The following is a 19,078-nucleotide window of genomic DNA, read 5'->3' as shown; positions in this document are numbered from 1 at the left end:
AGGGGGTCGTTACATAAAAGCTCAGAACGTGCACTTAACCACATTACAAATCTAGAGTACAGAGCCAAATATACAATATCCCATGCCCCATGCATTATGGAGCTCACTGTATGCTTAGAAAAAGCCTGAGGAAGATTAAAAATTAACTCAAAGACTTAAACCACAAATATTTTCTAATTCCTAATTGAATCTGAACTGTGTTCTTCTAGGGCTGAAAGCAGCTGATATGTCTCTTCATTCCCCTGAGGACTCTTATGAGGCTAAGTGATGTGGATGTTTTCTTCCCGCAAAAGAATTGCTGGAATAAAACATCGACATCCAAAATTGCTGACAGCCAAACACGGGTAGAGACATTTCCTCTGGTATAGCAGGATTTCCCTTCTGCTTTCCTCTTCCTTTTTCTTCATTTCTTGACCAAATTCTCAGGTTGTACGTCCCAAACTTGGCATCTCTTCCCTTCATAATTCACTGGAGACAATGCCAAATTGAACAATAAATTGTAACCACTATGCTTATTTCTAATTACACTCTGGTTGTATTAATGCAGAGGATTGGATTGAGCATTCAGGAATACCCAGAGTCAAATAATCTCATAATTCATTATTGTGGATTTGTCTGTAATGTTTACTGTGAAAGTGACAACTGAATATGAAACATTATGTTGGAGGTTGCTGATCAAGGGCTTATGATTGGTGACAAATTGGCCAGACTGTCTCTCAAGTGTTTTTAAACTGAGGGAAGAAAGGTGGATAAATAAACCCCCCACACACACACACACACACACAAACACACAAGCACACCCCACGAACACTCAAGATATCCAGCACTGATGTGCACATTGATTCTTTTGCCAGTCTGTTGGCTAAGCCCTACTGTTCTCGCAGTATGTGGGTGTCCTTGCCTGAATAAAGCAGTCTACTGTATACTCACCCAGCCCGGCTGTCAGTAAGATTGCCACGAGTGTCGAGTTGTCTGTCTCGGAGTGATGAGAGCGAGGAGCCCAGGGGCAGCATGAGCTCACAGTCAGCCCCATGCTCAGGCCTGACACATTCAAAGCATTTCTCTTTTACTTGTGTCCTGGGATTAGAGTTATTTTGTTCTATCTTTAACTATCTTTATGGCAGTACAGACAGAACGGCACTGATGTGGAAGGATGACATTCATTCCTTTACCGAATTTAGGTCGACACAAAAAGGCGTTGAGTAATGGGACCGCACATCCTCACCCTTGACAGGGAAGTAAAATTGACACATCCATTCTATCTGTTGAGACGCGATGAGCCTTTCTCCCCCCTCTCTGCTATTCTCTGGATTTGGTTTTTTAAGTTGGATTCATTGGCCACAAAATGTATGTCCCTTAGTGGCAGTAATAACATACAAAAGATGAAAGTGTGTTAAGGCCTTGTGGTTGCTCATTTTGAAGACGCATTACATTTCATCTTTTTGACTCCAGTGAGCCGCGTGCCTGGCGCGATTCCAAGGGGAAATCAAGATTTAGAACTTTTCAAACATTTACGATTCCTTCAATAACACAGCTTAAGCGAAAGGAATAATTTTTTTTCTTCGCCAAAGCTCATCGCTGCCCCAGGATTTACACTTCATTTAGACACAGCACGCTCATCCATCCTGCTTGAACTAATTATAGTAGATGGAATTTATATAAGTGCATGTCAACATGAAATAGGCTAGGTGAACCGGAGCATTAACGGACTGATGATGCTGACTCAAACCTCGTCAATAATGTATATGACAGCAAAGTGAAAAACAAATTAACACCACTTGATTTAGACAAATTTCCACACTGAAAGTCTAAACAAATAGCACCATATTACCATAACATGGAGAATTTTGATAGAGCTTGTCGTGGTTATATTCTTTCTATTTGAATACCTCAGAATGTTCCAAGCTGTTGGCATCCTTTATAGCTCATGTTATCCTTATATCCTCCTCCATAAATCAACATTATGTCTATACATTTCACAAAATAATATGCATTTCAGGGTAAAACTAAACTAGATGCTATAAAGCATACATTACTTTGTCAGAAGAATGGAATAATATCTACCATAACCAATCGTGACAGTGCATTAAAGCTTGTGATAATTGTCACAGCACTGTCGTAATGTATGCAGTCATGATTTTCTAACTGTCAATTTGCTAAGTTTACTGCATATATCATGGCGGTGCTACAATTATAATACGCTGTATTACTATGTTATGGCTGATAATGACAGATGTTTTATCATGGTTAAAAGAGCATTATGTAGACTTCATGGCTTCTAATTCAAATAAAGAATTCACAACTTCAGAACTGCACACATGGCCAGTGTGATTACCTTGCAAAAATGAGATTTTTTAGTTGTGAGGAGCATTAATTATTGCCTCTTTCAATGTTTGACAAAAGGCTACTTTTCCCATTTACACTAGGAGCCATTAATTCAAAAGCTCTTTTTGAATTTCAGAAACTAAAAGTCAAAACAAATAAAAATTTTCAAGAAAATAAAAGATTTCATTATTATAAGCAACACACATACAAAGCATCACAATGAGGAGGAACAGAACAGAAAATTACTAGATTCCAACACACTGTACTGTACTGTACGATTAATGCTTAAGTGAATGTAGGTTTATTCTAATAAACACATATTTACCTTTGGTCATTGGTTTGTTTATTACTGAGACACAACAATGAATTCAAGCACTCACTATAAAAAAAAAACCTATGTTCTATAAATAACATTGTAAAGGGGAGAATGCCATAATGCTTTTGCTCATATCAATGCCGTACATCTGTGGGATACTGCAGAAATCACAAAGTTGTTTACTTCGGGACTCAAATCTTCTCCTAGACATTGAAGAAGTTTGTACCAGGCTTTTCCATATGTTCAGTGAACTTGTGCGTGAAATAAATTAAGCATCCGCGAACAGCCTCAGCTTACAGTACCAACGCTCACAAAGCTAAAACACCTGACTGATGGGCGTCTGCAGTGATACCGTTTAGCATAGGGTATTAATAAAGACAAACAAATTATATACACTTTTAGAAATGACATAAATGCCAATGCTGTGTAACAAGCGGGGGAGAAAAAAAACCTGCCAAGTACCCATCCCCGTCATCCCTAAAAAGGCAGCTCTTCTTGTGACCATGGTGAGCAAAGCCAGTATAATTCATTAATGCTTTGAGTGCTCATTACTGCCTTTTCACACTTTTGAAAGACTCATTACCTGCATAATGGAAGACTCCATATAACATAGAAAACTTTCCTTACTGAAAATTAATCATCTCTGCACAGACAAAAAGGGAATTCTCCTGTAAAATATTCAGAAACTTCAATCAAGAAGTTATATTAAAAACTTTTGTCCTGTGGGCAAGTTGCCTGTGAATTAAGGCAGATTACTAATGAGATGGAAGTGACAGTGTCCTTGCTGGACGTTGCACTGTTCTGAAGCCCTGCCAGTGTAACACAAAGGGACAGTGTGGTACTTACAGTTGACTGTGACTTTGACTGTCTTCGTGTCGGGGTAGGAGATGTCATTCTGGGCGCTGCATTCGTAGTCCCCCGCTTGATCCCTGTTGATTCCATTGATCATTAAATACTCTCCACTTTCGTACTTCTTGGCTGCAAGTAAGGGGGAAAAAAAATCATTGTGGTGGATTTCACAGCAGTCTTTCATCACAAAATCTCATCTTCTTACCTGTGAGAAAAGTCAAGGGAAGGCAGAATATTTATAGACATTAATACTGATTTTTTTTTCCAGAGCTACCCAACTGCAGGTTTAATTAACGCAAAAAAAATGTTGCAAGTCAAGAAAACCTATCATGTTAAAAGACATTTTGAAATGCCACTTTCTTCCAAAGGCCTTGTTGCAAGAGAAACCAACTGCACATTTACATAATGAATAAGATATTGAAAAGGCAGAGTTTAAAATAGTAACGTTATATTAAATGAGCAATATATAATTCAATAAATTGCATCATATTTCATTTGAGGGATGTCTGAATACACAGTCTGAAGAACATGCCATTCACATAGGCAATTTAAATCAATACATCCATAAATTAATCATCTAATTTCTTCTTCTTGACTTTAATAGTACATTATCTTTCAACACTATAATCAGCCCAGTTTAATACATTTTCTGTAAGCACTTTCACGACCACCATTTTGCCTCAAAAGAAGATAAGGTGTTTTTTAGCAGGGACATTATCTTAAAAAATTACTTAATGTCTAAGATTTTAAAATCTTACCGTGTTATCTCTTTTCTTTGTATGTATTGAAGTAGCCTGACATTATATATGAACTGACAATATAGTAACAAAATAGGTAACACTAGCTTTAACAAAACATATATACAAGAAACTATACATTTTCACATCATCCTTTTTGCTAATGCTTTTTTTTCCATTATACCATACATAGTCTGGAGGATATTTAGGTTTCTTAAGAGATGGGTTCATAACTTTCAGGGCAGATGGAACTCATAACTTTTCTCCCTTTGAATCACCAATCTCCACCAACACCTAAGTGTCCTACAGACGATCACTCATAAAATAAAATGGAACCCTATTTAGACATGCTTTACCTTAATAAGCTATCCAATAGCCCCAGATATCATCTCTAAATATTGTGACGTCTTCATGCACAAGATGAGAAGAATGTGCTAATTTCTCTGCACATACTAAACACAGCTCAGTGTTCCCTGGTCTACAGCAAATCCCTGCCATCTGGCCTACCTCCCAGTTCCATCTGACCACTTGAATTCATCCAGACATTTGCAGCTTCAGTCATCTTCTCTCCCCATCTCCACTTGGGCCAACTAATTAATCCTGAGATACTAAAGTACAGACAGTATCTATCTAGCAATAAAAACTATGGCTGCACCTCTGCACCATTGGCCATGGGTCTGTCGCCATACTAAATGGTTGCCTAAATGAGAACCGTGTCTTTTTCAGCCTGGGTCTGAACTTTTCTGACTGGGGCTGTACACTCATTAATTCTGCCTTCTGAAAACGGACTTTCTCACACAGCAGTTGGTTCATCTTTTCTGGATCAGTCCAAAGATGCAAGTTCTACTGAGTGCCGATTGAACAGCTGTTTTTATTTGCCTTGTTTTTCTGCTTGGCTGATGGCCAACACTTATTTAGTAGTTTTTATAACTATACAGGGCGGTCTGCATTGCTCCAGGGGAAGATTGTCTCCCAAATGACATTTCATGTTATAAAAAGATGAATATGTAGATCTGGCATGAGCCTGGACAATGTGTTCATGCATTGAGATGTGTAATGGTTTACGATAGTAAATGTAAAATGAGTTCATGCATTAAGATGTGTAAAGGTTTACGATGGTAAATGAAAATGTATTGTTTGAAGACATACAGTAAGCAATATATTGCTGCAAAGTTTGTTAAGGTGCTTACAAATGTCAAAAACAAAATCTGGAGAGAAATACTTATTTTCAGTGTTGATATGTTGAATGTTTAATTGCTGCTTGCTAAACTCCAATGATGAATTGCCTTGATATCATTCTTAAATATTTATTGTTATCAAACATTGGTGATAATACAAACTGTTGTTTCCACTTTAAATATTTATTTCTAAATCAAAGTTATTCACAATTAACAAATCCCACATAGTTATTTTGGCCTATTGACACCTTAAGTCTAACTTGTGGGTTTTTCATTCCTTTTTTGACAGTGCAATTTTCAATCACTATGGTAACAGGGTATAGTTGTGTATAGAAAGCGTTAAAACTCACGGTTCTATCTGTATAACCTATTTTGAGATGCCATACCTTTAGCGACAACAGTTCCTTATTTTGTGACATGGTGGTGGCAGAACAAGCATGGGAGGACCTTGTCTTTTCTGCATTTTGTAAATCCACATATGACAAAAAATAAGTGTCAGTGTCCTTTTCACGGCAACAGTCCAGCAAACCAAATGCATAAGAATGCAACTCTATGTGACAACTCAAAAAAACCTTGATAGAATGTCCATTGTTAACTTAAAGTTTCTGGGGAGGAATTATGATTGTTGTCCGTTTGTGGCACGTTTCAGGTCTGTCTTGCCATGTTTTATGTTTATTCATTCATTTTGTCTTAATCACGTATTGTCTTATCATGTATTATGTTAGTCTAGGTTCGTCATGTTGTTTAGTTTATTTCTTGTTACGATTTATTTTCTCGTCATGTCTAGTTATGTTTCGTTACGATTATATTACCTTGTTATGTTGAGTGGTTATCGTCTTAGTTTCGTTTTGTGTTATGTTTTGATTTATGTTTATTGTTACGTAGACTGGTTACTGTTTAAACATACACTTTTACATGTCTTTCCGCAAACCTTGCGTTCCGCCTTTTCTCTCTCTCTCTTTCTGTCATTCACACCCTAATTGTTTCCATTTGTCTATTTACTAAAACTACTAACGCTAGATCAGGATTGGGTAGAACTAACAAACTAATTATGTGTTCATGTTACCTTACGTTTCTCGTGCATGTCATTTACTAATTTACTAATGCTAGGGCAGGATAGGTTTATTACTAACAATTACTAATTACCTTGTTAAACTCGTCTTCCATCACACCTGTTTTTCATTTCCTTTCTGCTCTCTAAACTAATTGTCTACACCTGTCTACACCCGCATTTATAGCCCAGTCACACTATGGTTCTTCGCGAAATTGTCTGCCTCTTGTTCATCAACGCAACTCTTGAGCATTTACTGTTATTGATTACACGTTACGATCCAAGCCTGTTTTACCGACCATTGATTATTGATTTCTGTTTTGTTGACCATCGTTTGTTTTCGACCACGTCCTCGCCAACCGATTTTGTACCTTTGCCTCACTGTTTGTTTTATGGTTTCGACTTCTGCTTCGCCTTCGACTACGACCCTGCCTGCCGTCCGCCTGTACTTCTGCCTCGCTGACAGCTCTCCTGCTACTGGACCTCCCTGCATGTCTACCGACTACGAGTTTGCCTCTTCCCTCGGCACCGTGCTTTTTTTTTGTTTACTGTTTGTTTGGCTGGATCTACATGTATGGACTTTGCTTGTTTTGACCACTCTCCTGGGATTCGTCCCGAATAAAGCCCTGACGGGACTTTATCTACCCATTGTTTCTGAGTCGTGCATTTTGGGTCCAATCCCCACGCAACCGTCTCAGTTTGGCCATCGTATCCTTCTACAAAAGTACTTATACATATGAATCCTATTACTGACGTTTTGTATAGGCTCTCTGGAACAAGAAGAGCCCACGTACAAACTTCTAGGACCAGTATTGGTAATCCTCTTGCACAGTAAAGGTTTGCTCCCCATCCGTGAGCAAAAAATACAGCATAACTTCAGCTGAACCCAGAACCGGCTAGTGGTATGGTATTGAAGTAATGACTGAGGAGCATTTTAGTTGATGACATTACGTTTCCAAGGGTGTATAGTTTGTTAGGCTTTCATAAAACAACAGAATTTCTGTTGCCTGCGCAACGAAACAGGAGTATTTTCAATATGCACACTGAGAGTGATACGCTTTGGCAAAAACTGAGATTTTCATTCAGTGGACCTCAATGAATATATTAGCATACAAGACATTGTTATTGTGATTATTGTACTTATTTCTTACAATCTTCCCGACCTGTTGCAATCTGAGGAGAGCAGAAGGAGAGGGAGAGGTAGGGGGAGGGTGACAGCCGGTGTTTCAGCTTCTGTAACTTTGATTTAGTAATACTTTGATTGAGTAATTCTGACTCTTGGAAAACAAACCCCAAAGGGTTCCCTTTCAGAAGACACCAGGATTATGCCTGTAGTCAAAAGGGTTGAAGAATAGTATGCATTCTATTTTGGGTATGTCATTTTGAAGCTTGTGTTAAGAAAATGGGTGATACTTAAAGGGTTAAGAAGAAAGGATCCTGTCAAATAATTTAGATGCCTGGTTACCAATGTGGGATTGTATGACACTATGGACTGATTTTCTTTATAAGCCACTGATATAACAGTCCCTGTAAAATATTCACAGATATTGGGTATGCATTGATCCAACAATTGTATCCTCAGTCTTATCATTCTTGTCATGATTTAAATAAAGGCAATTTTCTATTTTAGTACATGTTGTGAAGAACAATCTGCACACCAAATGAAATACCATGCTTTGAAGTCATCATTTGGGTAAATCAGGAGCAGGAGTGTATTCCATTTTTCATTTCATATATTCCTTCACTGTGGAAGAATATTTTCAAATTGCATCTGTCCAATACCACTTTCTATAAAAAATATTATTATTGGAGCATTAGGAAGGAGTATTTTTATTTCTATGAGTTTCTAAATTAGCATGTCCAATGGGGCAACATTTATTTGCCTATTAAATAAAAACAAACACACAGAACAGTCCACTATAGGCTGAACTCATTATCATTAATGGTTACCGCAAATATGCCATGCATCAAAAATTAGATTATATACATATAAACAGTAAAAAGGCCTCATACAATAAGCAGAGGCATAGCACATTTCCCTTCAGACAGTTGCATTAATGCAACACCACCCAGTATCTAGATTAGAATTAATAGTCAACATTATTGCTCTTTGGCAAGTATTTATATAGAATTTCAAAGAAGTAGCATGTCACAGCAAATAAAGTGTCTGTTCAGGTACACCCAAGAATATGCCCATCTATATATTGAGTCAGCTAAAACAGTGTCATAAATAATGAGTGCAGTATGTACATGATGTTTGTTATGTGATGAATAGACCACAAGAAAGCCCAGTTGGAAAGTAAAGTGACACAATTTGAACATTTTGCAAAAAATCTTTTTGCTTCCCTCTGAGGAAATGCCAGCTTGCCTCCTCAATCTTCTAAACGTGTCAAACTCCCAGATGAAACATTTAACTTTGAGGAACCATTATGCTTTCTGGTGGCATCTTCAGTCCAGATATATAACAGCCCTGACACTGAATTATGGCGAAATGGTGGGAGGGGTGAGTATTTAATAGAAGTGCAAAAACATACATGCTTGCAGTAATATCAAAGGCCTTCAAGCTCCTCATTTTGAAAAGCCTCATAAAATTTGAATATACAGCAGATAAAGAACGGAGATCTCCTATTTTTAGGATGAGCGTTTTTGAGGCTTTTTTGTTGTGTTCGCTGGATGACATGACAAACACTTATGGGGGTGTACTTGTTTGGTATTATTTTTACCTTTGGTCCCTCTTCTCATTCTCCGTTATGCAGTTGATCACAATATCACGGTTGTGTATGTTGTTCATGTGTTCTCAATGTGTCTACTGTCTTTGAAATGATAAGGGGCCTGCACTGCAGCTAAGAATTCCAATGCCTTTTGTACAAATGGGAACTTTTAAACTACTTGAACTAAAGTATATTATAGTGTCTTCAGGACCCCACATTTGTCACAGATGTGGCACATTTCTTCCAGCTATGCTTCAGTGTGGCCATCTATAATTTATGTTGCGCGTTGTCTTAAGTGATGTGCGCAGTTCGCATCAGCCACATTTATTCAGTGGTCTCCGAATTGTTTATGAGGATTTGTGGTATGTAGTACTGATGGCACAAAATCGTTCTCTTGTTTAATACAAGACCAATGTATATTTCAGAATTGTTGCAAGGTCATAGCATAATTTCTTTCCATATTTTCACACAGAACTTTCATCTATGGACATGAAATTTGATGCTAGATTAAAGCCGGGGTAGGTGATCTTTGGGCGTTATCAGAATCTGGGCAAAAGATAAAAGATTCTGAATGTACAAAACATGTTTTTGAATGCAGCAGTGAAAAAACCCACCCCCTTCTCTCCAGTCAGCCTCTCAGGGATGTGCGCCACAATTTTGATAGGCAGGCAAGCCCGCCTCCTGGATGAGAGCTGCCCTCATTGGATGTTAGCTACTGGGAGCGATGAAAAATTGAAGTCCCTGAAAAACTGTCCTGAGGCACTTACACATATCAGATTTTTTTCCCAGAACAGTTGGCTTATTGCCAGCTGTTGGAATGTGAAGAGGATTTCACCAAATATAACCAAAAGAAAATTGTCAACTCCAGCTTTAATAATTTAAAATATGTTCAATGATAATCTTTTCAATTGATTTGTACAGTGTACAGGTAACAAGGAAATCCAAATGATAACAATAAAAAGGTGAATGGGAGTACTAGAAGATACCTTAGTGAGTTGCATTGATTTGATTTGATGCATTGTGACACCCCGTAGCTACCAGCATTAACAGAGAATGTCCCTGAAATGGACACCTTTTCAAACACTAAGGAGGGGATGAAATAGGCCATTACATTTATGAAGTAAACAAGCATCTGACAAAGATTCCAGGCATTCACAGATGCTTAAAGTTGATGGCAAATAAGAAAGAAACGATCGCATTTTCCTTTCTAGAATTTTAGATTATTGGCAAAACACTCGATGGCGGATATGGTATGGTCTAAAATTAATTTTGCTGCACCGTATCATTTCTGTGTGTCAATTCAAATCATGTGAAAATACCCATGTGCATGTGAAAATATTGAATTCACATATATACATTTTAAATTCACATTGTGATAAGGCAAATTTCACATGTGATTTTGTTGATGTGGGAAGTTAAAGCAAAGCCAGTGCTCTGCACTTTGAAGAGACAAGTCTCTCCAAAACAACAAAGAGAGAGGGAAATCACAGCAAGGTTCATTTAGTATTCTGTTAGCCTTAGTTTCTGCTAAGTGAAGTCACAGTAAGCAATTTCCCATATGGTTATGGACAGAATACATTTCCTTCAGGGCTGTCATTCAGAGATAGGATGAGCCTTACTGAAGACTTTTAGAAGAGAGTGTGAGCCAGGTTTTCACCCAGTTCTTTTTTAGCTCCATGATTGGTGAGTGTCCGTAGTCATGCTTGGTGATGTATGTGTGTACATATTTGTGAAACCTTTATTATAAATTCATGCTATTTTGATATCAATAACTGGGTATATAATAACTATTCACATTGAAACACATTGTGTGTTCACATTTTGTACACATTAATGTGAATGTGAATATTGCTCTGTTGAGATAATCTGTTTACACAGTGAATGTTTTAGTGTTTAAGAATCAAAAAAGGTTCAAATATACCCAGGCTGACACTGAACTAATTTGACACAGTATAATGTACCATTTTTAAAAGACAGTATTCATTTAAGTTATCATAAAGGCTGTAAGATTGGAACATGATGCACATACCAAACCCCAAGTTTCCCTAGGACTTCTAAAGGAACAGCCAGAATATACATACTGGCACTTTATTTTATGGTTCCATTGACCCTTCACTTCTGTAAAATTCAACTCATACTGTGATCTAATGGTATTATAGTGAATTCTGCTGATGTAACGTACTGATACACTCATAAGTAGACAAGTGGCATATTGTTAGTATGCTAATGGGTAACATTTAAATGTGAACAGATCAAATATGAAAATGGAAGACCTTCATGCATTATACGATAACAGAGCAATCATTCTGTTATACCAATGACATTCTTCACCTTTTGAAACTTGGACTTTGAGCTTTTCCTTTCACTTTGGGAGTGAAATAAAACCTGTAAATCAAAAATCACTTGTCTTCACTTATCTTCCTATTTGATTTGCAAAACTGTTTCAGACTGACTGCTTCACCTGAATTGCTACACCTACATTCAGTAGAGACCTTTATCGAATGGTCTACTTTGAAAATGCATTGTAATTACAACTGATGACAATTGACTTCAGAGTCCTGAAAATACCTTGTTAAAATGTCTGCTCTATACACTTGAATTCTAGCAGCTTAGCATATAATTACATTCTGAATGAGCTGAATGAGGCTTCTTTGATAAGAAAGCCATAGGTTCTAGCACACTTCCATTAATATACAACATGTAACAATCAAATATGAGGTATTTTAGTCAGGTATTTCAAAGCCCAATTGCATATCTGGAAGAAAAGCTTATTAAAACGTTTTCTGTTCAACTGGGACTATGCCTTTATTTTAAAGACTGTCACATGTCTCTGGATTAACATGTATTCATGTTACTTAACTGATTTATGCACTACTCAAAAGAAACCGGTAGACTCAAAGCAAAATATTACATAACTGTATCTGCACAACATTTGAGATTATTCCTATTACTGTGGTCAAATTCATTTGTACACATTCCCTGGAATACATGCATGTGTATTTTAAATGCTAAGTAACAATCATGAATTTGAGGAAAAAAAAGAGTTTATTTCACCTTCAGAAACAAATGAACAATTATACTACCCCAATGTACTGCAAACAGAAATGATATTTGAGTGCATTTAATCTAGTTGTTTGTGACAAAAACTTAGTCAGATTTGCTGTGCTTTTTCTATTGTTCTGCTCTTGTTTAAAACGGTAAACACATTTGAATGATCTTGTCCCACAAGCAGTCTTGTTTGTTGCTTTTGCTCAGTTTATTTCCTGGCTTACATTTTTTAGAGGTAGATAGAATGACCTCATAAAACACAGCAGCATTATTAATATTAGCTCAACATAATCTATCACTCAAGTTTAATGAACAGTAATCTTGATGTGTGTACCTGGGACTTTCCTTAGTATGCTGAACCATATTGAGGCACTAGCACGTACCGTGCATATCATATTTGATTTAATTCTATGTAAATAAGAAGTTGAAAGAGAACTGAATCTACATATGTAATTAGCACACTGGATTCTTTACACAACCTTTATATGTTTTATAGTTTGTCTAAAACTGTCATGAATGGTAAGGTTTTGCATACAATTAGAACAATGCTTCTGTAACAGCTAATTTGATTAATAATGACATTTTTTGCCAGATGGTTGTTGCTTGGACTTGAACAAAGCATCTGAATGGCCAATTATTAACATCAACTTTCATACAATTCTTCTAGTATGTGCATATCCATGATTATTTGACAAAGAATTCAGAATGCCAGTTAAATACAGGGACACCATAAACATAGATTTTCTGACACGGCATATGTGACGGTTTTGATGTGAAATTGTGTAGACTGCTTAAGGGCTTCATCATGTCATATTAATGACATAAAAGTATGGTTAATTGTAAGTGCTCTGCTTCTTTTGATCAGTGAAATGGGGATAAAACACCAGAGCAGAGGATTTCTGTAAGAAATCCAAACATTTTCATTGTTTTCAGACAAGCAATTTCCTTTTCGGTATCCTTAATTAACATTAATAAAACCCTTAAGAGGTCAATGTCATTACGATGGAATTATAAATGCACTCAAGAGTTCATGAAATGCAGACATGTACACACTATAGGAAATGTGAGGCATGTACATTCCTTCATACATGCAATATGGTGTGCCTGGATAGCTTACGGTGAACTTCATACTCACCTAATGGGGTTATATGCCTCCAAGAGATTGTGGGCTCTGGCTTCCCGCTGGCCATGCAGATCAGTGAGACATTGCTGCCTTCATTTACAGTGGTGTCAGATGAAATGTCATATATCTTAGGAGGAACTGTTAGGAGAAATACAAGAATAGAGTTATGATACATTTCAAACAATGCATCGTTTTTACAGTTTAGAAATACATGCCAAACTAGATAATCCTTATTCTTGTACTTGTAAAAGATGATTACATATACACTCAGTGAGTACTTTATTAGGTAGACCTATACACCAGCTTGTCTATGCAAATATTTAATCAGCCAAACGTGTGGCAGCAACTAAATACGTAAAAGCATGCAGACATGTTGAAGAGGTTCAGCTGTTTTTCAGACCAAATGTCAGAATGGGGAAGAAATGTGTGACTTTGACTATGGAATGATTGTTGGTACCAGAAAGAGTGGTTTGAGAGGTCAGAGGAGAATGGCCAGACTGGTTGAAGCTGGCAGGAAGGTGACAGTAATGCAAATAACCACACATTACAGTGGTATGCAGAAGAGCATCTCTGAATACACAATGTGCCAAACCTCTAAGTGGATAGGCTAAGCAGGAGACAATCCTCCCCTGGAGAAATGCAGGGTTAAGGGCCTTGCTCAAGGGCCCAATGGCTGTGCGGATCTTATTGTGGCTATACGGGGAATCGAACCACCAACCTTGCGGGTCCCAATCATGTACCTTAACCACTACTCATTGAGTGTATATTAATTTGCAAGTTAGGGGAAAAGGTTGATTTAGTCTAAATTAACAAGTGTATTCCTTAGTATACTGTATGTACATTTTGTATCATTAGTATAACAAATGCAACCAATAATTAAATTAATTGAACCATTATGTCAACACAGATGCCTGGTGCACAGCCAGCCAAACTGATATTGAAAAGCTTTGGATAAAGCCCAGACCACATTAATATCACATTTATTTGCTGTATAAATAACAGTGCAATTATCTAAGCCACAGGCTTGGTCATGTGGTAGCCATATTGTACATTGCATTTTTTTCAATTGACCACACCATATTACTTTAATTATATTTCAAACAGGTTGAATATGTCACACTGCACTTTCCAAAGGAACAATGAAATGAAGAGTACACACTGTACTTTCTATGTGTCCTCATCTTTTCCCTGTCACACATATTTATTTTCAGAAAAGTAAGGGTTCCAAGTAGCAACTTTCTTTGTCATATGCACAAGAACAGTACAAAGTAGATTAATCAGAGAACTCTACAGCAACTTACATACTGTAAATGTAAATATTATACCATCTGACACAAAAGACAGAGCAGACCATATATGACAGTACAAGGCAATGGAAAGAACAATGCAAATCATACCAAATAACTCCAGACAATTGTGTCAGTGCTTTGCAGACAGAATGAAACATAAAACAGCACCAGACAGTGCAAGCAGTAAAAAAAAAACTCTAGTGCAGGTAATAGAGGGGAGTGGTATAGGAGTTATGCATTTAACAGCCTTATGGCCTGGGGCCTATATGCCAAACAGACTAAGTAGGGTAGCCAGCTAACTTTGTGCTTCGTGCAGAGTTTCTGGTATTACGAAAGTCACACTTTTTTGATCAGACTAAGCCACCATGGTGACTTATGCTCGAGTGCATATCATGAAGGTAACTATGGTAACAGCAATGTGAAGAAAGTGGGAGCACGGTCTGTCAATCATAGGTAATTGACAGTTCTCATTACCACGCCCAGACAGTTTTACTTTTATTGTGGGAAATTTAGGCTTAGAAAAAGTTTTAAAATACATTTAAATGACTGAATAATAAAAAAAATATGCACATTTGTTTTGTTTTTCACATTCCGTCACATTCAACCACCATGTTACTCTTTTAAGTCGCACGGCCAGAGTGGGTTTATTTGTATTTAATCCTTTGTTCACAGTGAAATGTTCAATCAATCAGGTCACAGGATATAGGATATAGCACAACTACAACAGTTTTGCACTCTGCTATGCAGGCAAATCTCTATAAAATCTTTTTCTGGTTAATCTTTACATCAAGTGATACCATCTACATAAATCGATGCATGTACATGCGTGAACAGTTTTACATGATAGAATAATTTTGGCTGAGCTACATGAGCCTGCAAGGTTCGTAGTCTCTCGCTAGTAACAGCTTCCCCACCACACCAAGACCTTGTCATTGTATGTTGAAATGGATCGTCTAGCTACTTGACTCGTAGGCTACCAAGTTTTTCTGAAAACGGAAGGAATTAGACTTTACACACTCACAAAAATCTAAACTGATCTGGAAGTAATTTATTATTTAGATTTAAGGCGACATGGCTGAGGCAGCAGGAGCAGTCGTCTGGCAGTTGGAGGGTTGCCGGTTCGATCCCCCCCCCTTCAACCGTCTGTGTCGAAGTGTCCCTGTGCAAGACACCTAACCCCCAAATGCTCCTAACGAGCTGGTCGGCGCCTTGCATGGCAGCCAATCGCCGTTGGTGTGTGAGTGTGAGTGTGAGTGTGTATATGAATGGGTGAATGAGAAGCATCAATTGTACAGTGCTTTGGATAAAGGCGCTATATAAATACCAACCATTTACCATTTATTTATTCGTACAGAAGTTACACTGTACGGAGCTAACTTGGTGTTCGGAATATGGTGAGTCTACTTTATGCATTTTAGAACTTCAAAGACAACACAAATCAAGCTAAAATCGGTATTGTTTTCACGGAAAGGGTCCAGACAACCAAATCCATCATACATTTTAATTCCAAAAACATTCAAAATATGAATAAACATCAATAAGAAAAACAAAAAATCTGGGTGAAATTTGGTTTTTACCCGAACAGCCCTTTTGAAACAAATTGGGACTTTTTCAGGGGGTAATCGGTTAAAACTGACAATGATGAACTTTACTTTTGCTACACAGCTCAACTGTTCGGGCTATGTTCAGACCCATATAAAGAAACCAAAACAAAATGCAATTGCATACAATTTTTAAATACGATCGGATAAGTATTCCTTAACCATTGATGTAGTAAAATGGATTTTACAGATTTTCGAAGGATCAGGTTCATGAATAACAACCTTACTAACTTATCTTGAGTAATGAAAATACATCAGACAATCTTATAACAATACTGTCGCTGGTGCCTCGTGAGGATTTTCTTATGAGAATATCACTCAAAAACATGAAAATGTATAGGCTAAAGGATATGACAGTTAAATGATCAATTCTTAATCCCCCTTCCATCACTCAAAATGTGCTTATCAATTTACAAAACTCAAAACAACAAAAGCAAATGTATACGTGGGCCTATGGTACTCTCTCCATTTCACAATTGCAGTGATTTTATGTGAACAGGGTTGGCATAGCAAATTTCTAATCAGAATGGTAATACCTGTTATCTCAGCAGTCTTGGATTTTGCTTCACTAAGTATGTGATATAGGTCCCTGGAGGATGACATTATCCCTGAACCTGGTGGTTTTGGAGTAGGTATGTAGGTAAGTAAGACACATGTGTCCATGTGTCCAAAATCAAAACGAAAAAACAATTTTTTTTCCATCCAATGAAGTATTCCACTAAATCCGAGCATGGCTTAGTTTAGTAATGTTAAATATTATGTCTTAGAATTGAGCACACAAATAAATCTGCTTTATAAAGTTTACAACTTTCAATAAGCATATTGTGAAAATGCATGCAGAAAAATGAGTGACTCATCTATTCTATTTTTGGCCAACTGCCTGGTGAGAAAGTCCAATGCAAACAACAAGGATGGAGAGCACAGAGAAGGGATTATGGGATACTGGCAATTCACATATAAAACATGTCCAAGAGTGAACATATGTTGAAAATAATTATAGGCATGAAGATAGATAAATTAAGTAACCGTCATCCAACAGCATGTTAAGGAAAGTATAACTATACTACTAACTATAACAGGCCATGGCAATTAACTTACTGTGAATCTCTATACAGGTGATTTAAATAAATGTATTTACATCAGAATAAAAACAGATCTCATGATCTAACACAATCTCATGAATGTTAAAATTTTAACAATGTATGTGGGCTAACATTCTGGAGTTGTACGCGAGGACCAGTGTACTTCACTGAATATCCTTTTCTACGACACTGTATTCAGATAAGTCCCCACACAGTGAAAACCACAGTCTCCAGGGCTCTTCAATCTAACTCAACACTGAGGCAAAGTTGACAGTCATCAAATCATCGCTGTCTACACCAGGGCCTTTTTAAGAGCTGCTCCCTCAGACAACGAGGAAAGGAAGGAGTTTGAGGAGTAGGAGATAAGTGTTATTTATGTTAAGAATTCACTTTGTTTTGATCACTGTGGGAGGCACAGAACTGGATTCCACCATAGCTCTTGGATTCTGATCCAAGAGATAATTAAAGGGGCTGAGGCTTCCTAATTTTGTTGAGAATGCTTTCTTCTTGGATTCATTCAACTTCTGTTCAAATTACCTCGTCTGATGGGATATATTGACTTCGCAGTGCCAAGCTGTAGCAGTCCAACCCAGCAGTTACACACCTGATTCTACTAATCACCATCCTTAGCAAATACTTTAATGGTTGATAAGTAGAATCAGGTGTGTAACTACCTGGTTGGAACAAAGCCCTGCACCCATACTGGCCCTCTCTGGTTAGATTGAGTACCCTGATGCTTGCTGGTTTCGTTCAATGCATCTTTTTGTTTTCGCTGCGTTCAATTATTTCTTCTTGATTTTATAATGTTAATTCTGTAACTCACTTAATTCAAGATTCCTTTGGCTCAGCACTTGATTATAGGCCCATGTGGGTCAGCTGTCGGTGTCTTGGAAATTGGCAGTTAATTAGTAATTGTGAGTTGCTGTGGTGCATTTTCTCTTGTCACGCTTCCTGTTGGTGTTAAAGAGGCAGGAAATGACAAGCAGTAGGTAGGCTGATTTCTGATCTTTCCCTCACGTATGGGGGCATTGGGTGCGGCACTTGTGTATAATTATTTTAGTATTTGGGGGGGAATGCTACTTTGAGAGTTGATGTACTCTTCAAGGGTTCAAGTCTTATCTGTGTGATCACTCTATGGGGTTTGGGGATAATGGTTCCACCACAAAGCATTTCAATGCATATTTCAGTACGGGGTTTAAGCACATTTTAGAGACTATGCATAGTCTGTCCTCAAGATTGATCGCATATAAAACTGCAATGATATTTCACATTTTCTTTTTACTGGACATGTAACTGTAGAGGAATCACAACCTGTTACTGGGGGAAAAGACTGCTCTATGCAAGAATGTGTATCTTTTTGTACATTTTTCTGATTTTGGTAACAGATCTGGGTACAAAATGTAATTGTTTTGGAATCAAATACTTTTCTGCACTTTACTGAACTTGTCTGGTGCAGTGGAATCAATGGGATATTTTCAGAAAGTGCAAACCCTGCCTTTTGGAAAACCCTGCCTTTTCCCCTTAATTGTGAATGACACCTGACAAGTGATATTTCCCCCCTATGGGTGTGAGAACAATGTGATAAATGCATGGCGAAGCATACCATACAACTGACAATTTATTATGTAGGCTATGAAAACCATAACCTGGTCTTGCACCCACAGTTTGAAATATATATTTTGCCAGTAAACTGACAGATAATGTATGTATGATATTGAACTAAGTGTTCCAGTAAATCCTTTCATGGTCGCCTCATTTGCACCAAAAC

At 37.4% G+C, this 19,078-nt stretch overlaps 1 protein-coding gene across 3 annotated transcripts in view; it reads right to left on the bottom strand.

The window, feature by feature from the left end:
- Nucleotides 1-19,078, bottom strand: part of negr1 (neuronal growth regulator 1) — a 228,015-nt gene that overhangs the window by 94,180 nt on the left and 114,757 nt on the right. For all 3 annotated transcript variants that reach the window (XM_061239970.1, XM_061239971.1, XM_061239972.1), the window contains exons 3-4: nucleotides 13,351-13,476; nucleotides 3,488-3,619 (exon numbers count right to left, since the gene is read on the bottom strand). In XM_061239970.1, the coding sequence (XP_061095954.1) occupies nucleotides 3,488-3,619; nucleotides 13,351-13,476 (258 nt within the window). The remainder of the gene's footprint in view (nucleotides 1-3,487; nucleotides 3,620-13,350; nucleotides 13,477-19,078) is intronic.

The sequence above is a fragment of the Conger conger genome, chromosome 4 (assembly GCF_963514075.1).
Source record: "Conger conger chromosome 4, fConCon1.1, whole genome shotgun sequence".
Lineage (NCBI taxonomy): Eukaryota > Metazoa > Chordata > Actinopteri > Anguilliformes > Congridae > Conger > Conger conger.
Note: the sequence above shows the minus strand (reverse complement) of the source record. Positions and strands in the feature narration are given on the sequence as shown.